General features: G+C 43.0%; 1 protein-coding gene across 1 annotated transcript in view; it reads left to right on the top strand.

Moving 5' to 3' along the window:
- The first annotated feature begins 901 nt into the window (after positions 1 to 901).
- Positions 902 to 22,922, top strand: part of LOC126191540 (protein madd-4-like) — a 502,815-nt gene continuing 480,794 nt past the window's right edge. Inside the window, exon 1 of the mRNA XM_049932445.1 lies at positions 902 to 1,031. Coding sequence (XP_049788402.1) covers positions 909 to 1,031 — 123 coding nt within the window. The 5' untranslated portion in view covers positions 902 to 908. The remainder of the gene's footprint in view (positions 1,032 to 22,922) is intronic.

The raw sequence follows: 22,922 nt of genomic DNA on the forward strand, positions 1-22,922 counted from the left end.
TATCTATTAGGAACATTACGTTTGTAAATTATGGACAGTTGGGAATGTGGGTATCACGAGAATCGTGCAAGGGATAAGTCCCTGCAGTCGCGCTATTCTTCTGTGTCCTCGGTGGCTCAGATGGATAGAGTGTCTGCCATGTAAGCAGGAGATCCCGGATTCGAGTACCGGTCGGGGCACACATTTTCAGGTGTCCCAATCGAGGAATATCAACAACACCTGTCAGCAGTTGAGGGTTTCAATTAATTTTCATTTATTCTAGAGAAGCTGCACGGTCATCAGTGGTATCTGTTCTTTCAGGAACTGCTACTATCTTCATATACGAACAGCATGATTTAGATGCGGGAAATTTTAGTATTTAATATCGTTATTCTTTTAAATACTAGACTTAACTCTAAGACTGGACAATCAAAACAGCATACATTCGAAGCTCGGAAGTTGTAACATAAATACCACCAAATACGAGCTTCAACCTGCAAATATTGTAATCCATTACGGCGTCGTTCTAAGTTCTGCTTATGACGTTGGAAGCGATATCACATTTCACTGGGCACGTTTCTTTCGACGAAACAAAAATGGAAATAACTGATTCTCCCTTTCGCGCGTAGGATAGCCCCGCAACTTGGAATTCCATGTTCTGATGTCACACGACTTTACTTCTACGTCCACGTTTGTTTTCAGGTCCCGACTGAGGAAGGCATAACACACCTTGTTGAAAGGAGAGAGCAGTGAAAATGCCTAGAAACACCAATTTATTCTTTTAAATTCCTGTGTTAGACATGTCGTCAAACACATTTCTGTACAGAAGACTTAGCAAATGCTTCTTGTTAAAATTTGGTAGCGTTTGGAAGCTGAAAAGTGCTCTAATTATCATATAATTTTCGTTTGACTTGCAGATGCTGGCGGTGATGGCCTCAGCACAGGACAACGAGACCCTCTCCTCACTGGATCAACATGGAGAAGACCGTCTGGAGAGCAGTGAGGAGTACGAACTGTCCAGCCTCGACCAGCTGGAGATGGAGCTGGAGAAGGTAGCCATTCCAACAACGTAGTAGTTAAGTAGTAGTTGACATCCAGGTGTAAGGACTTACTGGCCTGTTCCATTGATTTCTTGTTAATAACTGTCCTGAGGGCGAAAGGTTCACTTACCATTCGTAGATTTAGAAAAGGCTTATGCCGTATAGCCATTAAATAGGTTGTGGCTGAGCGTTAGGAGGAATGGAGTCTTGATACCCTGCAATAATGCCGTTGGAATCTCATACTATCGATGCATTAGTTTACCGAAAGTGGTAATGTTTTATTGGGGGAATTCCAGATTAGCTAAGGGTTCGGAAGGGTTATCCTCTGGCTCCTCAGTTGTCTAAAATTTATTTAGAAGAAATATTAAAGACATGGAGAAGTAAATATAGCCCGCTGGGAATGTCAGTGAGAGATGGTAAACTATGGTGATGAGGTCCCATACTCCGAGGAGCGTAGGGGACGATGCGGGACACCCGCACCGCCGTACTAGGTTAGGTCCTAGCGGAGGTGGTTTGCCATTGCTTTCATCCGACCGTAATGGGGATGAATGAGGATGATGAAGATGACACAACACCCAGTCATCTCGAGGCAGGAAAACTCCCTGACCCCGCTGGGAATCGAACCCGGGACCCCGTGCGCAGAAAGCGAGAACGCTACCGCAAGACCACGAGCTGCGGACATGGTAAACTATACTCTCTATTTGATGATGGCCAGACGATTGTTGCCGAACAGATTGACGACTCTAGCTATCCGCTGGCGAAGCAGTTTGAAGAATATGATGAGTGGGGTTTAAAAATAAATACAAATAAAACAGAGTATTAGATTGTATGGGAAAACAGTATGATTTGTAATCTGGGAGTTTTAGTATCAAATGTTGTTGTTCTTTTAAATAATAGTTGTAAATATGACTAGCTTCGCTAGTGTATACTGTAAGGCTTGCAGAGATTTTTTTGTTTTTGTTTTTATTCTTGTTTACAAATTGGAAGACCTTATAAGCTTTCCACGCTAATTAAGGCCACATAAGCATAGTGTTTTTCGAATGCACTTCTGACCAAAAAACGAGTCTCGTAGCTGGAGTCTAAAGTTTTTGTTAATCATGCCTTTTGCGGTCTTGTGGAGATATTTCCATAGCAACTTTCATCCCTTAACAAAAATTACCTCATATCTAATCGAGAAGTGAAATACTGTTTTTCATAAATTTAGCTTCAGCATTTTTTAATGTATCGAAATATTTTTCTAAAAATTTTCATCATCTGCCTCAGGGCAGTGCAACAGATGATGAAAATTTTTTGAATTTTCTGAATTTTCAGAAACACTGAACACGTATTATTACTATTATTATTATTATTATTATTATTATTATTATTTTTAACCGAAAAGTCAAGTAATACCAATCCTCGTAGGTGTAGTATAAAGAATCCTTTAGTAGTTCTCTAGCCTTATTTAATTTCAAAAACATTTCACCCAGTATTTTGCTCCCTTAGTGGTTGAATTTCCAAAAATGCTGAAACACGTATTTTTTAACTTTAATAGCGACGTATTTTCAAAAAGCCTTTCATCCTCTATACCATACCCTTAGGAACGGAATTTCAGACTATCAGTTCTTAAGTCTACAGTATAAGATCCACACTCTCTTCAAACTTAAATTTTCTATCCTTAGCGGTTTGGGCTGGTCGGTGATGAGTCAGTCAGTCTGTCATTCAGCCAGGACATTGCCTTTTCTATATAGAAAAGAATATTTAACAATGGAAACATGTTGTTCAACAATTAAATCCAGTCCTTTCGGATAATATCACAAACAAAACAAAAATATTATTACAAAGCAACAGTAGAAAGTATACAAATGTATGGCGTCAGAAGTCTGGAAAATAAGAAAAGGGGAAAAGGTCAAGCGATAGATGACAAACATGAAATGCTGGAGTTTCAAGATTAGACCGCATCAGAAATGAAGATATCAGAAAAAATGACTGAACTAGAAGGGAACATAAAGGTGCTAATGAGAGGAAAAGGTTACTATACTATGGCCATTTAGAACGAATAGATGGTAATATATGACCAAAGAAGATACAGAGATTGACCCAGAAGATAAAAGGAAACGTGGTAGATCGCATAGAATATGGATGACAGACTTCAAGGAAGCTATGGACTCTAGAAATCTACAAGAGAGCGATTGGGAAGACTGTAAATTGTAGAGGATGAGTACTGACAAACGTCATTAGCTGTAAACAAGTCTCAAAATACGAGTACATCTATCTTGAAGCAGATTGATTCACATTCAACTGCGTGTCATCAGTTTGGTCTTTGTACCAGAGAAATTCAGATTATATTCTTGTGTTACTTCTTAAGTATGCGAAACGCTCGCTAAACATGAACCTCGCAATTTTTTTAAAATCCCTAGCTCATTCGCGAAGAATATAGTTTTGAGAAAAATCATTTCATAATGATAATGGAAATTGACGTGCTTTTACCTTTGGACTCACTTGAAATAGAGCATTTTTCTTTATGAACTATTTTGCCGCTAGTAATAGTTTCTGCCGCCTCTCGCAATATCGACTTCTACCAACGCCGACTCAAAGGAAGGCCTCGGCGCTTGTTCGTGACGTCACATCAACTAGGCACGGCGAACGGCAGGTCTGTTGCAGGCATACTCATAATGGTGGTGTCTCCCTCTCTGACACAGGAAAATGTGAAACTATTGGCGGTAGCTGATCAACAGACATTGTTATGAGAGATTTCTCCAATCAATTAATTGTGCAATTCATTACACTTCTTAACAAACAGTGTACTCCTGAAGTTAAATTTCCACCTGTTTTAAGGATTGACATACAAAAACAACTTCATGGTCCAGCAGCAACAGAATTCGTCATTCTTTACCTTATTTGTAAATCTGAGAAAGTTACGTTTGTACTGGGTTGCTTTTACAAGAAGCTGTGAACATATTGGTGCTCTTCTTTAGGTATCTTGGTTGACTATGGGGTGAGGAGCACTGAATGTTAATGAAATATCTTGCGATTGTACACGTTGGAGGAGGGGATGGGGAACAGAAGAAGAGGCAAAAGAGAGATACTTGTTTTATCAAAATTTTTTAATCTTATAAAGTTTCTCCTTTCAGTTGCAAGAGGGGAATATTTATCTTTTCTAATGTGCATGTTTAAAAAAGTTTAAGCACAGCAGTATTTTCGATGTATGAAGCTATTTTGTTTCCTGTTTAAAATTCCTTTCGTTGAAAACGACTGTAATCTAATGACTGGCAACAGTTGGACATTTACACATGTAAATTAGTTCACATTTCCAGTGACGATGTCAAACGAAAATAAATAAATAAATAATAGAAACGAGTTAATTGTAAGGGGGTTGGGGTAAGTTTCGATGACAAAATGGATCAAGTAAATATAGTTACTTGAATGTAAACTTTCCGAAGCTTGCAATGGGGCAAAGCATCTTCTCATATTGATCTACGTTTGTTTCAACAGGATTCAGTAATACAGAATTATGATCTTCATTTGTAGCTTTACGATAGTAAGAAAATCTTTCATCTAAATAAAACTGCAGAATCCAAAACAATACCAAAAATTTTGTCCAAAAATAAGAGATTTTTAGTGATAAGCACGCCCAGGCGTTTCTGCCTGCAACAGACCTGGCGTTCGCCGTGCGTAGCTGACGTGACGTCACCAACAAGCGCCGAGGCCTTCCATTGAGTCGGTGTTGCTTATACCCGTGGGAGAAACTGTAGAGCATACTACATAATATCTCATGATCTACTGATTCAGCGTCTCTCTTGGATTACAGTTCGCAATTACACAGTTAACTCTGATTAATTAACAAATTATGAACCTACTGGATAAAAATCATCAAAACACAGCAGAAAGAAATTGGATGAATATGCGAATAGAAAGTAGCCGAATCAATATCAAATGCCTCGTCTTTGCTGATCAGTAATTACCAGGACTATCACTGAAGCCAGACATGCCCTAGGGAAATTTCATGAGGTCGCCATGACAGCAAGCCTCCAAATGTCATACGAAATAAAAATACAATACATGGATTCAGATACACATACCTGGGATTCCTCACGATGAGACATGACAACACCGCACACGTTAAACGCTTTGAAGTGTTTATTTACAGTTTTCGGAAACACTGGTATTAACAGAGCGATCAATAAAATCTATGAAGAATGTGTGTGTCAAGAAACCCCTTCCCACCAGAGCCAAATTTCTACGCCAGCAGAGTCGTTCTCCGAAGCACTCCACACGGCTGAGAAATCATCATTAACCATCAGTGTGAATACCATCAGGAAAAGGAACGACTAATAACGAGGAAAACGTTCGGATTCATGGTCCAAGATGGTACTTGCATGCGCAAAAACCTAACGAGAACTGTATTCCTTGACTATACGATTTAGTTCTGTTATACAGAAAGGACACCCGAAATATTTCGGGCATACGGCACGAGCCTGGATGATTGACTGATCTGGCCTTGTAACATTAACCAAAACGGCCTTGCTGTGCTGGTACTGCGAACGGCTGAAAACAAGGGGAAACTTAAGGCGTAATTTTTCCCGAGGGCATGCAGCTTTACTGTATGGTTTAATGATGATTGCGTCCTCTTGGGTAAAATATTCCGGAGGTAAAATAGTCCCCCATTCGGATATGCTGGCGCGGACTACTCAGGAGGACGTCGTTATCAGGAGAAAGAAAACTGGCGATCTACGGATCGGAACGCGGAATGTCACATCCCTTAATCGAGCAGGTAGGTTAGAAAATTTAAAAAGGGAAATGGATAGGTTAAAGTTACACTCCTGGAAATTGAAATAAGAACACCGTGAATTCATTGTCCCAGGAAGGGGAAACTTTATTGACACATTCCTGGGGTCAGATACATCACATGATCACACTGACAGAACCACAGGCACATAGACACAGGCAACAGAGCATGCACAATGTCGGCACTAGTACAGTGTATATCCACCTTTCGCAGCAATGCAGGCTGCTATTCTCCCATGGAGACGATCGTAGAGATGCTGGATGTAGTCCTGTGAAACGGCTTGCCATGCCATTTCCACCTGGCGCCTCAGTTGGACCAGCGTTCGTGCTGGACGTGCAGACCGCGTGAGACGACGCTTCATCCAGTTCCAAACATGCTCAATGGGGGACAGATCCGGAGATCTTGCTGGCCAGGGTAGTTGACTTACACCTTCTAGAGCGCGTTGGGTGGCACGGGATACATGCGGACGTGCATTGTCCTGTTGGAACAGCAAGTTCCCTTGCCGGTCTAGGAATGGTAGAACGATGGGTTCGATGACGGTTTGGATGTACCGTGCACTATTCAGTGTCCCCTCGACGATCACCAGTGGTGTACGGCCAGTGTAGGAGATCGCTCCCCACACCATGATGCCGGGTGTTGGCCCTGTGTGCCTCGGTCGTATGCAGTCCTGATTGTGGCGCTCACCTGCACGGCGCCAAACACGCATACGACCATCATTGGCACCAAGGCAGAAGCGACTCTCATCGCTGAAGACGACACGTCTCCATTCGTCCCTCCATTCACGCCTGTCGCGACACCACTGGAGGCGGGCTGCACGATGTTGGGGCGTGAGCGGAAGACGGCCTAACGGTGTGCGGGACCGTAGCCCAGCTTCATGGAGACGGTTGCGAATGGTCCTCGCCGATACCCCAGGAGCAACAGTGTCCCTAATTTGCTGGGAAGTGGCGGTGCGGTCCCCTACGGCACTGCGTAGGATCCTACGGTCTTGGCGTGCATCCGTGCGTCGCTGCGGTCCGGTCCCAGGTCGACGGGCACGTGCACCTTCCGCCGACCACTGGCGACAACATCGATGTACTGTGGAGACCTCACGCCCCACGTGTTGAGCAATACGGCGGGACGTCCACCCGGCCTCCCGCATGCCCACTATACGCCCTCGCTCAAAGTCCGTCAACTGCACATACGGTTCACGTCCACGCTGTCGCGGCATGCTACCAGTGTTAAAGACTGCGATGGAGCTCCGTATGCCACGGCAAACTGGCTGACACTGACGGCGGCGGTGCACAAATGCTGCGCAGCTAGCGCCATTCGACGGCCAACACCGCGGTTCCTGATGTGTCCGCTGTGCCGTGCGTGTGATCATTGCTTGTGCAGCCCTCTCGCAGTGTCCGGAGCAAGTATGGTGGGTCTGACACACCGGTGTCAATGTGTTCTTTTTTCCATTTCCAGGAGTGTAGATATAGTGGGAATTAGTGAAGTTCGGTGGCAGGAGAAACAAGACTTTTGGTCAGGTGAATACAGGGTTATAAATACAAAATCAAATAGGGGTAATGCAGGTGTAGGTTTAATAATGAATAAAAAAATAGGAGTGCGGGTAAGCTACTACAAACAACTTAGTGAACGCATTATTGTGGCCAAGATAGACACGAAGCCCACGCCTACTACAGTAGTACAAGTTTATATGCCAAGTAGCTCTACAGATGACGAAGAAATTGAAGAAATGTATGATGAAATTAAAGAAATTATTCAGATAGTGAAGGGAGACGAAAATTTAATAGTCATGGGTGACTGGCATTCGGTAGTAGGAAAAGGGAGAGAAGGAAATGTAGTAGGTGAATATGGACTGGGGCTAAGAAATGGAAGAGGTAGCCGCCTGATAGAATTTTGCACAGAGCACAACTTAATCATAGCTAACACTTGGTTCAAGAATCGTAAAAGAAGGTTGTATACATGGAAGAATCCTGGCGATACTAGAAGGTACCAGATATATTATATAATGGTAAGACAGAGATTTGGGAACCAGGTTTTAAATTGTAAGACATTTCCAGGGGCAGATGTGTACTCTGACCACAATCTATTGGTTATGAGCTGTAGATTAAAATTAAGGACCTGCAAAAAGGTGGGAATTTAAGGAGATGGGACCTGGATAAACTCACTAAACCAGAGGTTGTACAGAGTTTCAGGGAGAGCATAAGGGAACAATTGATAGGAATGGGGGAAAGAAGTACAATAGAAGAAGAACGGGTAGCTTTGAGAGATGAAATAGTGAAGGCAGCAGAGGATCAAGTAGGTAAACAGACGAGGGCTGGTAGAAATCCTTGGGTAACAGAAGAAATATTGAATTTAATTGATGAAAGGAGAAAATATAAAAATGCAGTAAGTGAAGCAGGCAAAAAGGAATACAAACGTCTCAAAAATGAGATCGACAGGAAGTGCAAAATGGCTAAGTAGGGATGGCTAGAGGACAAATGTAAGGATTTAGAGGCTTATATCGCTAGGGGTAAGATAGATACTGCCTACAGGAAAATTAAAGAGACCTTTGGAGAAAAGAGAACCACTTGTATGAATATCAAGAGCTCAGATGGAAACCCAGTTCTAAGCGACGAAGGGAAAGCAGAAAGGTGGAAGGAGTATATAGAAGGTCTATACAAGGGCGATGTACTTGAGGGCAATGTTATAGAAATGGAAGAGGATGTAGATGAAGATGAAATGAGAGATAGATACTGCGTGAAGAGTTTGACAGAGCACTGAAAGACCTGAGTGGAAACAAGGCCCCGGGAGTAGACAACATTCCATTAGAATTACTGACAACCTTGGGAGAGCCAGTCCTGACAAAACTCTACCATCTGGTGAGCAAGATGTTTGATACAGGCGAAATACCCTCAGATTTCAAGAAGAATATAATAATTCCATTCCCAAAGAAAGCAGGTGTTGACAGATGTGAAAATTACCGAACAATCAGTTTAATAAGTCACGGATGCAAAATAGTAACGCGAATTCTCTACAGACGAATGGAAAAAGTGGTAGAAGCCGACCTCGGGGAAGATCAGTTTGGATTCCGTAGAAATATTGGAACACGTGAGGAAATACTGACCCTACGACTTATCTTAGAAGCTAGATTAAGGAAAGGCAAACCTACGTTTCTAGCATTTGTAGACTTATAGAAAGCTTTTGACAATGTTGACCGGAATACTCTCTTTCAAATTCTGAAGGTGGTTGGGGTAAAATACAGGGAGCGAAAGGCTATTTACAATTTGTACAGAAACCAGATGGCAGTTATAAAAGTCGAGGGGCATGAAACAGAAGCAGTAGTTGGGAAGGGAGTGAGACAGAGTTGTAGCCTCGCCCTGATGTTCTTCAATCTGTATATTGAGCAAGCAGTAAAAGAAACAAAAGAAAAATTCGGAGTAGGTATTAAAATCCATGGAGTAGAAATAAAAACTTTGAGGTTTGCCGATGACATTGTAATTCTGTCAGAGGCAGCAAAGGACTTGGAAGAGCAGTTGAACGGAATGGACAGTGTCATGAAAGGAGGGTACAAGATGAACATCAACAAAAGCAAAACGAGGATAATGGAATGTAGTCGAATTAAGTCGGGTGATGCTGAGCGAATTAGATTAGGAAATGAGACACTTAAAGTAGTAAAGGAGTTTTGCTATCTGGGGAGCAAAATAACTGATGATAGTCGAAGTACAGAGGATATAAAATGTAGACTGGCAATGGCAAGGAAAGCGTTTCTGAAGAAGAGAAATTTGTTAACATCGAGTATAGATTTAAGTGTCAGGAAGTCGTTTCTGAAAGTATTTGTATGGAGCGTAGCCATGTATGGAAGTGAAACATGGACGATAACTAGTTTGGACAAGAATAGAAGCTTTCGAAATGTGGTGCTACAGAAGAATGCTGAAGATTAGATGGGTAGTCACATAATTAATGAGGAGGTATTGAATAGGATTGGGGAGAAGAGAAGTTTGTGGCACAACTTGACTAGAAGAAGGGATCGGTTGGTAGGACATGTTCTGAGGCATCAAGGGATCACCAATTTAGTATTGGAGGGCAGCGTGGAGGGTAAAAATCGTAGAGGGAGACCTAAAGATGAATACACTAAACAGATTCAGAAGGATGTAGGTTGCAGTAGATACTGGGAGATGAAGAAGCTTGGACAAGATAGAGTAGTATCAAACCAGTCTCAGGACTGAAGACCACAACAAAAACAACACGGCACGAGCGGGTGACGCATGATTCAGCAATAAAGTCTTCCGTATAGCCTAACAAACGGGAACCAAAGAACCAAAGTACGATGTCTAGCCTATACAAAAAAGGATCTCACGAAGTCGTTGTTGACTCAAAGGCTCTTACTCGGATTACACACAAACAGAAGATCGATTTTTTGTAATTTTACGTTCAAACAACTGAAATAAACTAAGAAACACACTCACAATAGAAAGACGAAAGATCTATTGAAAGTGTGCTTGCTGTTACCTGCGCTCGTGAAAATGCTTGTAACCTACTGATCAGTGAATTAAACTGATATTAATCTAACTTTTACAGAAAAGTCGTTTTGACACTTTCCTGCTCAAACTACGAAAAACTGGATTCAGTATTTGGTGATAGTTATCAACGGAACTTAAATCGAGTAGTGCTTTTCAGCACATGTGTTTGTTTTGTGTACAAAATACAGATGAGTCTCATCATGATATATTCATTGTATCTAATCCATTTATTTACTTATTTCATCAGTAATATCAGTTTACATTAACTAAACCAACACGGAATCAGATCATAAACATCAAAGCACTCACAGTGATGTCCTTCCACGTCAGCAGGGTACATAACCTCTTACGACGAAATGTACAATACAACGGTGCAACTGTCTGTCGTTTTCTTCTGTCTCTATGGCAGAGACTTTGAACTATCACAACCAAACAGATTGCTGCGTTATATCGAAGCTACACAGACGTCCCACCAGAATGTCAGTGCATGAATTCAACTCCATGCTACTTTGTCACTCTAGAAAATGGACGGGACTTTTAAGTCTAGTCTGGCGAAAAGTTTTCAATTTACTGGCTTTGTGCCCATTCAGCCACGTCAATATTGGAATGTAAGTTATGACGATACAAATGTAAGGACAACACAATACCCAGACGGTGCGGCTGCCGAGGCGGACAAGGAAAGGATTAATGCATGAAATATAGTCCTTAATCTGAGTAGAAATGACATTGTCTGAATGCACTGGGCGTATTTCTTGGTCAAATGTTTTAACTTTAATTTAAACATGTGTACTGAGTGAAGACTGCCTAGGTAATGTACAGAAAGCCTGAAATCGAACTGTGAAAAGTTTGACATTTTATACACTGCCTAGTAATTGTATACTTTGCCGGATTGTCTGGAGGCAAAGTGTATAATAGCATGGTCCCGCCATTTTTTCTAGCCACTACTGTTTGCGGTGGCGTTGAGGTCTCTCTATAACGGCTGCGAAGGCAGCGTATTGTTGTACGACGTTCAACTATTACGCCAGCGATATCGCCACAATAGTTCTCCAGTGTACAGGCGTCCGATTGATGTTCCGCGTATGTTCTCCCGCCATCCTTCCAGCCTTCCCCGTTTCTCTTGTTTCACTATGTCGGAAGGGAGTATAGTGCCAACACAGGAATCACACCATGCTGACATGCAACGATGGTTGTGCAATGAACAACTGTGTTTTCCTAATCGAATCCAGTTACCAGAAATTTGTCAATGACGTGAAAAAGGCTAAGACGACGACGAAGTAGGAACCACAGGATTACTGGCAGCTGAAAAACTATGACGTAATGAAAGTCGAGGGTACGATTTTACGTCAAGGACTCTGATTTATTTGACCTACTCCAAAAGGCCCAATGGTCACGGAGGGCGGAAGACGGTGCTGAAAGAACTTTCAACCAAGTATAAGAACATTACCCGTCGCGATATGAGCTGTACATTCGTCTTTGGAAACCTTGCCAGGAGAAGCAAACAGATTAAAAACTGTAAATACATAAAACTGCAACCAGTCATTTTTTGAAACAGTTGTTAATTCATTCCATGAACCGGTTTTCGAACCTTTTCTTGCTCATCTTCAGATGGTGTACAGGAAGTAACAAAACTATTTCAGGCATAATGCTGGATGCTGGCTTGCGACAGTATGGGCGGCTTTTGTCGTTAATATCCATCTGTCTACTTCCATTGTGATGGCCAGTTGGTACCAAATCACACACTTTTACAGAAAGTGTGCGCATAAGGATACACTGTGATAACAAAACACAGCTATTCTTGCAACACAACTATTACTTGTAACTGGCCGCGCGGAGTAGCCGCGCGATTTGAGACGCCTTGTCACGGTCCCCGTCGGAGGTTCGAGTCCTACCTCGGACATGGGTGTATGTGTTGTCCACAGCGTAAGTTAGGTTAAGTAGTGTTTAAGAGAAATGTTATGCAAATGTAACTCCTTTCCACTTTTCCCACCTTTCACTGTTTATAAACAATGGAATCATACCTTACATATGTCTGATTGGCAATGCATATTTTCCTTCCTGTTAGTTAAATTGTGTACGCAAAGAAAGGGTTTAGGGTATCATTATTCGCTTTTAACACAATTTTAGTACTGTTTCATCCCTATATTATTAGCTCTAAGAGTAAAGGTTTGTCACCTAGACTTATGTATACTCCCCACTTTATTCAAATGTCAGGTATTGGTCTGTAACGGAAATAACCGTGTATATACCGGGTGATAAAAAAAAAGTATAAATTTGAAAACTTAATAAACCACGGAACAATGTAGGTAAAGATGTAAAAATTGACACACATGCTTGGAATGAATGACATGGGGTTTTAATAGAACCAAAAAAAAAGAAAAAAAAAACAAAGTTCACAAAATGTCCGACAGATGGCACTGGACAGCAAAACAAATTTGGGCTACCGAAAATCCTAGAACTGTCGTGGACACTCCATTGCACGACGAGAAAGTCACAGTATGGGTTTGATCTACCACATCTACCGTTGTCGAGCCTTTTTTCTTCGAGGAAATGCGTGATTCTGGTTTTGTAACTATTACCGTGAGGGGTGAGAGGTACGCCGATATGTTACAGAATCGCATCATCCCCAGCCTGGCTAATAAACACCTGCTGGAACGTATGATGTTTATGCAGAATGGCGCTCCACCCCATATTGCTAGACGGGTGAAAGATCTCTTCCGCGCGTCGTTTGGTGATGATCGTATGCTCAGCCGCCACTTTCGTCATGCTTGGCCTCCCAGGTCCCCAGACCTCAGTCTGTGCAATTATTGGCTTTGAGGTTACCTGAAGTCACAAGTGTATCGTGATCGATCGACATCTCTAGGGGTGCTGAAAGACAACATCCGACGCCAATGCCTCACCATAACTCCGGACATGCTTTACGGTGCTGTTCACAACATTATTCCTCGACTACAGCTATTGTTGAGGAATGATGGTGGACATATTGAGCATTTCCTGTAAAGAACAACACCTTTGCTTTGTCTTACTTTGTTATGCTAATTATTGCTATTCTGATCAGATGAAACGCCATCTGTCGGACATTTTTTGACCTTTTGTATTTTCTTGGATCTAATAAAACCACATGTCATTCCAAGCATGTGTGTCAATTTGTACGTCTCTATCTACATTATTCCGTGATTTATTCAGTTTTCAAATTTATACTGACTTTTTCATCACCCGGTATAACCTCATTTGTACTTGTTTGTACTATATAAATTGCTAATGTCAAGGTAAATTGCATCTTAATGAAAATGAACGAAATGTAACTACTTTCAATGAAGTCATCCTTTACATTATGTGTTTGTAATATATTTATTTTGTACAATAGCTCACAGACCACTGATGTCTGATATTGTTTGTTTTATGTATGGTTTCTTATACAGGGTGTTACAAAAAGGTACGGCCAAACTTTCAGGAAACATTCCTCACACACAAATAAAGAAAAGATGTTATGTGGACATGTGTCCGGAAACGCTCAATTTCCACGTCAGAGCTCATTTTAGGTTCGTCAGTATGTACTGTACTTCCTCGATTTTCACAATCAACATGTGTGGGCTGACGAGAATCCGCACGCAATTGTTCAATCACGTCATCAACACAGATTTTCTGTGAACGTTTTGCTGATGTCTTGATTGGGCTCCATGTTCTTCCACCTACGCTCAACGGAGCACGTAATCATGATTTCATACGGGATACTCTACCTGTGCTGCTAGAACATGTACCTTTACAAGTACGACACAACATGTGGTTCATGCACGATGGAGCTCCTGCACATTTCAGTCGAAGTGTTCGTACGCTTCTCAACAACAGATTCGGTGACCGATGGATTGGTAGAGGCGGACCAATTCCGTGGCCTCCACGCTCTCCTGACCTCAACCCTCTTGACTTTCATTTATGGGGGCATATGAAAGCTCTTGTCTACGCAACCCCGGTACCAAATGTAGAGACTCTTCGTGCTCGTATCGTGGACGGCTGTGATACAATACGCCATTCTCCAGGGCTGCATCAGCGCATCAGGGATTCCATGCGACGGAGGGTGGATGCATGTATCCTCACTAACGGAGGACGTTTTGAACATTTCCTGTAACAAAGTGTTTGAAGTCACGCTGGTACGTTCTGTTGCTGTGTGTTTCCATTCCATGATTAATGTGGTTTGAATAGAAGTAATAAACTGAGCTCTAACATGGAAAATAAGCGTTTCCGGAGACATGTCCATATAACATATTTTCTTTCTTTGTGTGTGAGGACCCCCCATGAACCATGGACCTTGCCGCTGGTTGGGAGGCTTGCGTGCCTCAGCGATACAGATGGCCGTACCGTAGGTGCAACCACAACGGAGGGGTATCTGTTGAGAGGCCAGACAAACATGTGGTTCCTGAAGAGGGGCAGCAGCCTTTTCAGTAGTTGCAGGGGCAACAGTCTGGATGATTGACTGATCTGGCCTTGTAACATTAACCAAAACGGCCTTGCTGTGCTGGTACTGCGAACGGCTGAAAGCAAGGGGAAACTACAGCCGTAATTTTTCCCGAGGACATGCAGCTCTACTGTATGATTAAATGATGATGGCGTCCTCTTGGGTAAAATATTCCGGAGGTAAAATAGTCCCCCATTCGGATCTCCGGGCGGGGACTACTCAGGAGGACGTCGTTATCAGGAGAAAGAAAACTGGCGTTCTACGGATCGGAGCGTGGAATGTCAGATCCCTTAATCGGGCAGGTAGGTTAGAAAATTTAAAAAGGGAAATGGATAGGTTAAAGTTAGATATAGTGGGAATTAGTGAAGTTCGGTGGCAGGAGGAACAAGACTTTTGGTCAGGTGATTACAGGGTTATAAATACAAAATCAAATAGGAGTAATGCAGGAGTAGGTTTAATAATGAATAAAAAAATAGGAGTGCGGGTTAGCTACTACAAACAGCATAGTGAACGCATTATTGTGGCCAAGATAGACACAAAGCCCATGCCTACTACAGTAGTACAAGTTTATACGCCAACTACCTCTGCAGATGATGAAGAAATAGATGAAATGTATGACGAGATAAAAGAAATTATTCAGATAGTGAAAGGAGACGAAAATTTAATAGTCATGGGTGACTGGAATTCGTCAGTAGGAAAAGGGAGAGAAGGAAACATAGTAGGTGAATATGGATTGGGGGGAAGGAATGAAAGAGGAAGCCGCCTTGTAGAATTTTGCACGGAGCATAACTTAATCATAGCCAACACTTGGTTCAAGAATCATAAAAGAAGGTTGTATACGTGGAAGAATCCTGGAGATACTAGTAGGTATCAGATAGATTATATAATGGTAAGACAGAGATTTAGGAACCAGGTTTTAAATTGTAAGACATTTCCTGGGGCAGATGTGGATTCTGATCACAATCTATTTGTTATGAACTGCAGATTGAAACTGAAGAAACTGCAAAAAGGTGGGAATTTAAGGAGATGGGACCTGGATAAACTGAAAGAACCAGAGGTTGTAGAGAGTTTCAGGGAGAGCATAAGGGAACAATTGACAGGAATGGGGGAAAGAAATAGAGTTGAAGAAGAATGGGTAGCTCTGAGAGATGAAGTAGTGAAGGCAGCAGAGGATCAAGTAGGTAAAAAGACGAGGGCTAATAGAAATCCTTGGGTAACAGAAGAAATATTGAATTTAATTGATGAAAGGAGAAAATATAAAAATGCAGCAAATGAAGCAGGCAAAAAGGAATACAGACGTCTCAAAAATGATATCGACAGGAAGTGCAAAATGGCTAAGCAGGGATGGCTAGAGGACAAATGTAAGGATGTAGAGGCTTGTCTCACTAGGGGTAAGATAGATACTGCCTACAGGAAAATTAAAGAGACCTTTGGAGAGAAGAGAACCACTTGTATGAATATCAAGAGCTCAGATGGCAACCCAGTTCTAAGCAAAGAAGGGAAGGCAGAAAGGTGGAAGGAATATATAGAGGGTTTATACAAGGGCGATGTACTTGAGGACAATATTATCGAAATGGAAGAGGATGTAGATGAAGACGAAATGGGAGATAAGATACTGCGTGAAGAGTTTGACAGAGCACTGAAAGACCTGAGTCGAAACAAGGCCCCGGGAGTAGACAACATTCCATTTGAACTACTGATGGCCTCGGGAGAGCCAGTCATGACAAAACTCTACCATCTGGTGAGCACGATGTATGAGACAGGCGAAATACCCTCAGACTTCAAGAAGAATATAATAATTCCAATCCCAAAGAAAGCAGGTGTTGACAGATGTGAAAATTACCGAACTATCAGTTTAATAAGTCACAGCTGCAAAATACTAACGCGAATTCTTTACAGACGAATGGAAAAACTGGTAGAAGCCGACCTCGGGGAAGATCAGTTTGGATTCCGTAGAAATGTTGGAACACGTGAGGCAATACTGACCTTACGACTTATCTTGGAAGAAAGATTAAGAAAAGGCAAACCTACGTTTCTAGCATTTGTAGACTTAGAGAAAGCTTTTGACAATGTTAACTGGAATACTCTCTTTCAAATTCTGAAGGTGGCAGGGGTAAAATACAGGGAGCGAAAGGTTATTTACAGTTTGTACAGAAACCAGATGGCAGTTATAAGAGTCGAGGGGCATGAAAGGGAAGCAGTGGTTGGGAAAGGAGTAAGACAGGGTTGTAGCCTCTCCCCGATGTTATTCAATCTGTATATTGAGCAAGCAGTAAAGGAAACAAAAGAAAAATTCGGAGTAGGTATTAAAATTCATGGAGAAGAAGTAAAAACTTTGAGGTTCGCCGATGACATTGACAAGGACTTGGAAGAGCAGTTGAACGGAATGGACAGTGTCTTGAAAGGAGGATATAAGATGAACATCAACAAAAGCAAAACGAGGATAAGGAATGTAGTCAAATTAAGTCGGGTGATGCTGAGGGAATTAGATTAGGAAATGAGACACTTAAAGTAGTAAAGGAGTTTTGCTATTTAGGGAGTAAAATAACCGATGATGGTCGAAGTAGAGAGGAGATAAAATGTAGACTGGCAATGGCAAGGAAAGCGTTTCTCAAGAAGAGGAATTTGTTAACATCGAGTATAGATTTAAGTGTCAGGAAGTCGTTTCTGAAAGTATTTGTATGGAGTGTAGCCATATATGGAAGTGAAACATGGACGATAACTAGTTTGGACAAGAAGAGAATAGAAGCTTTCGAAATGTGGTGCTACAGAAGAATGCTGAAGATAAGGTGGGTAGATCACGTAACTAATGAGGAGGTATTGAATAGGATTGGGGAGAAGAGAAGTTTGTGGCACAACTTGACTAGAAGAAGGGATCGGTTGGTAGGACATGTTTTGAGGCATCAAGGGATCACAAATTTAGCATTGGAGGGCAGTGTAGAGGGTAAAAATCGTAGAGGGAGACCAAGAGATGAATACACTAAGCAGATTCAGAAGGATGTAGGTTGCAGTAGATACTGGGAGATGAAGAAGCTTGCACAGGATAGAGTAGCATGGAGAGCTGCATCAAACCAGTCTCAGGACTGAAGACCACAACAACAACGTGTGTGAGGAATGTTTCGTGAAAGTTTGGCCGTACCTTTTTGTAACACCCTGTATAGGGCCTGAAGATGGCGTTGAAGCAACGTCGAAACTAGTAGCCAAATAAATATGAAATCTTAAGTACACTTTTTTTTTTTCACTAGCTGCTTATATTTTTATGACCCACTGTCTAATTTCTTATGGTGGGTCGTATATTGCCACTTAGCCGCTGTGACTGGGTCCGGGGTCCGCAGTGACTGAAAGTAACACCACACCGGCTCCCGTCCCCACTCACACCGTTGCCCGTGTCCCGCCACGTGGAGGCGGGCTCTGTTTAGATCCATTTGATATCTTTTTTTTTTTTGTGCAGCATTAGAAAAACGTATAACTAATACAAAATCAAGTAAGATATTAATAAACAAAACGAAATTAAATATTTAGAAAGAAGGAAGGAAGAGAACTGAATAGAGAAGGGATAGGTATAATATTGCCCGTCACCTGGTTGTGGGCGGCAGCCCGGGTCTTGGAATGAACCTCAAGACGCTGGCCGTTGCTCACCATGCCTTTAACATCTACTATCCTAAAAACTACCTTAACTAGAAGAGATTAGGGTACGTTAAAGCTAGAAACTAAGACTAAGACCTCCATGTCCAGCCTACTAAACTATTTACGATATACAATAGAGAGGTAACTGATTTTGTGCTTGGCTCAAAGTTGCTAATGAAAGGGTACTCGTAGTAAAAGTAATAGGGTAATGACGCTAACGGTTTGTGTTGAGCCTACAAGGCTCCTAGTAGAGTACATCAGGCGCAAGCACCTCCCGGCCCCGCCGACAACACGACCTGAACGGTGGTTTTCCCCGATCTACCATAGGTATCCGTCGGGTTGGGCTCAAAAGAGAGGAACCACAATTAAGATCCTTCCATCCAGGACGTGCGCCGCCTCTTGCCAGGGGGGCGTGGGTCCCTTGAAGAGGTGCCCAACTTTAAGCTTCACATGAGAAGTTCTTAGTATAGTGGAGGTTGAGGTATAGGCTGTGTTGGTTAGTTGTACAAACAGTTCACATTGAGCCAATGAGACTTAAAGTGATACGTGGTGCGGCAGTTAGCACCTTCCGGCCCCGCCAGCAACACAGCCTGTGCGGTGGTTTTCCCCGATCTACCATAGGTATCCGTCGGGTTGGGCTCAAAAGAGAGGGACCACAATTAAGATCCTTCCATACAGACTGTGCGCTGCCTCGTAACGGAAGGCGTAGGTCCCTTGAAGAGGTACCTAGCTTTAAGCTCTTATTGAACATGGAGATGCTGTTAACTGTTTATATATAAGGTGCAATCTGTTTTTAGGATTGTGTGTGACTTGTGCACCTCTTGTCGGTTGTTACACTCTATTCTTTGAATTTAACTTGGTTGACACTATGGATCATCCGCGCTGGACGCTTCAATATCTGTGTTGGTGTCCTGGTCTGTATCTGTTTCTTCTTCATCACTCGTGGTGCTAATCATATCTGTGTCCCCCTGGGCATCGTGACGTCTGTTTGGACCGACTTGCCTTCTGTAGGGTCTGTTGCGCAAGTATTCTATTTGTTGGATCTTCGAGATTTCGTCCGTTAGTTTGTTGAGTTCAGTCCACTTTTCCGGGTCGCGTATTATGGCATGTAGTTCGTTCTGTGTGTTCAGGCGATTTATGTGTACTGTGTGTCTTATGTTCGTGCGTTGTCCGCAGAAGAAGACAGTATGTTCAGGGGAACCTTCTTCCCCGCATGTGCATCTATTAGTCTGCTGCAGACTCACGCGGTACAGGTGCGTGGGATAAGGGCCATGTCCTGTGATGAAATGTACCATACCGCGGCTGGGATCAATATGTTTTAGTTTTAGTCTTTCCCGGATGTCAGGGAAGAAGTTGTATACACGGCGGCCCTTATCGCTGTTGGCCCACTCGCTCTGCCAGGTATCCACTCGCCATGCTCTGAGTTGGCGTGTTGTCTCAATCGGTACACCAGTGATCTGCCGAACCTGGTCTATTCTCCCCATCCTAAGCCAGTACATTGCTGCGCGGTACCTGATGGTGATATCTATGGGGAAAATTCCCATGACGACACATAGTGCGTCATTTGATGTTGTGTTAAATGCCCCAGTTAGTCGAAGTAGAACACTTCTTTGGCCTCGACGTACAATGGTTCTGTTGGTTGAGAGATTTAACCTGTGGGCCCACGTACTGGCAGCAAAGCATAGTACTGACTCGAAGAGAGCGCAATGGTATGTTCGTGTCACTGACAGGGGTAGTCTGAATTGTTCCGAATTTAGCCTAGCCAGTTTGTGTAGTATCTTTTCTGCTTTGTTTGTGCATATTCGCATGTGTTCGTGGAAGTTCAATCGTTCATCAATGTATACTCCTAGATAGCGTGTGACTGCTAGTCTTTTTATGTTAGTGTCCCCGATTTTGACTATTGGGTTCCTGCGCAGGATACCCTTTAGCAATGTATAAGTTGTTTTGTTTCCTGATATCTTTAATTTATTATCTGTGCACCATTGGGTTATTGTCCTAAGTGTTCCATTGGCTCTTTCTTCTAGCTGGGCACGGTTATTTGCTGAAACTACGACGAGTAGATCATCAGCATAAGCGACAGCTCCATCTGTCAAGATGTGCTCCTCTAGTAACAGTAGGAGCGGTTCTATAACTATGTCCCAGAAGATGGGGCCGCAGATCGATCCTTGTGGACAGCCTTTTGTAATTCGTTTAATCACTTTCTGGTTGTCCATTTGCCAAACGATCGTTCTGTCTCTGCAGTAGTCCATGAAACTATTATACAGAGACTCCGGTACCTGCAGGTGTCTGAGCCTCTTGAACAAGGCCGGCCACCAGAGGTTGTCGAAGGCACCTGAGATGTCTATCATAATTGCAAGTGTGTATTTGGAGGGTGTGTCGTGTACTATTTGGAGTGCTCTGTTAATTGCGTCGTCTATAGATTTCCCTTCCCTGAAGCCATATTGGTGTGGTGTCAGTCCCCGTAGTGTTCGGTGTGCTTGTAGTCTTTTGCAGAGTAGTTTTTCTTGTACTTTACCGAGTGTATTGATAAGGCAAATTGGTCTGTATGACTTGGGGTCTGATGTGTCTTTGTCTGGAGCCTTTTTGATGATAACCGCCTTCGAGGTCTTCCACACTGCAGGCACACGGCCCAGCCTTAATGCATCGTTTAACAACGTTGTGAGAAACGGGATGATCTGCGGTGCAATTTGTTTCAGTACCTCAGAGTGGATACCATCCGGTCCAGCCGCCTTTTTGTTTTTGAGTTCTGAGATCGCTGTCGCCACTTCTTCCTGCGCAAATGGACAGGTGACGGTTGGTGTGGTGTATACTGTGTCTACTTCGCGTCTCACCGCTGCATGTTGTGGTGTGTCCGAGTCGGCGATGTCGTCGGGCAGGAGTTTGCTCAGCAGGAACTCCGCTGTGCGTCTCCAGCCCTTAGTCATCTCACCATCCTCCTGTCGCAGCGTTCCCAGAACCAGTGGGCTCTTAATTTTCTCTGTCACGATTTTGTATGGTTCCCCCCAAATGTTTAGTTGTGTTTGTGCTGCTACATGGCTGTTCCAATGGTCTTTCCTGGTCTTATTCAGCTCAAGTTTATATTTATCCTTGGCAAGCCGGTAGTCGTGTAGTCGTAATTGTCTTTCTCTATCTGAAATTGCTCGTTGGTAAAGTTTACGTTTACGTTTTGAGTCTTGTTTGAGTCGTGTTAATTGTGTAGTCCAGGGAATATTTTGGTGTTTTGTCATTCTTTGTGTGGGTATGCAGGTGTTCTGTGTGTGTGTGATGATATCTGTCAGCATGTGTGCTCTGTAATCAACACTGCCGGTGATGTCTTGCGGTATGTGCTCATGTATTTTCTGTCTGACCCTGTCCCAGTCTGTTTTGTCAAATAATAGTCTTTTTGGTAGTGTTTCTGTGTTGACGTTTGGTGTGCCACTTAAGGTTAGTGTGATGATGTTGTGGTCGCTAGCAGTGATCTGGTCATGTACGGTCCAGTCTCGTACGTGGTTGATGGCGGCGTTATTAACGAGGGTGATGTCTATGTTTGATGAATGACCGTTGTGTCCGATGTGAGTCGGGTGATGTCCTTCCTTGTTGAGTACGTGTAGTCTGTTTTCTTGGATGATGTCATTTATTATTCTACCTCTGTCGTCAGTTCTGTCTGAATGCCACAGGGTTGATCTGGCATTTATGTCTGCACAGATGAGAAGTTTTTTGTTGCCAGCGTATTGCGCAACATCTCTGATGAGGTCTGCGTATGGTTTGATGCAATGACAGAATTGGGCGTAAAGCGACGCGATGACCCAAGTATCCCCCTTGTGTGTGACTTCAACTGTAACTAGGTGCTCGGAACAGAGTTCTGTAATTTTCACTGGATGTATTTCTTTGTTTAGGATTATGACAGATGCCATGCAGCCTGTCCCCTCCGCAACCGTCACCGCACTTGGAGGAAAGTTGGGGATATGCCCTTGTCTAGTGTAGGGCTCCTGTATGCACAGAATGTCACTTTTTAGTTCACGTAGGACCCGTGGGAGCTCCGAATTTACAAGTATACTCCGCATAGCATTAAGCTGTGCTATTAGCAGTTTGGGTGTTTAACTGTGGCGTAGCACTTGCTGCCAGTTTGACTGTAATCGAAGTATGTTCTCCCATGAGCCCTTACGTGATCCTTGTAAAGCTTGTCCATATCGAATGGTTCCTCCCTGCGGGCGCACACTTGCATGAGCAGGTCTAGTAGGCTGTCTGGATCTGTTGGAATATTCTCCGTTTTGAGAATCACTCTATCGGTTTGCTCTGATGTACGGAAACAAACAGATTGGCCGTACGGGTGTAGGGTGCGGATGAGCATCCGCTGTGCCGTCTCTAAGATGTCTCTTTTTTCTAGCCTACTTAATTTTACATTTATATCTAGCTTGTCGTAACTAAAACTATCGGTGTCGATGGCGTGTGTTGGCGTCTCTGCAGCCGTGACGTGTCGTGATGGTGTAGTGGCGTTGTTGTGCACCTCTGCCGGGGGCGCTGGATTGGCTTCCTCGTTGGTTGTTGTGGGGGTTTCCTTGGGCGTCGGCATTGAGGCTGTTGGTTGGGGG

This window comes from Schistocerca cancellata, chromosome 6 (genome assembly GCF_023864275.1).
Source record: "Schistocerca cancellata isolate TAMUIC-IGC-003103 chromosome 6, iqSchCanc2.1, whole genome shotgun sequence".
In the NCBI taxonomy this organism is placed as follows: domain Eukaryota; kingdom Metazoa; phylum Arthropoda; class Insecta; order Orthoptera; family Acrididae; genus Schistocerca; species Schistocerca cancellata.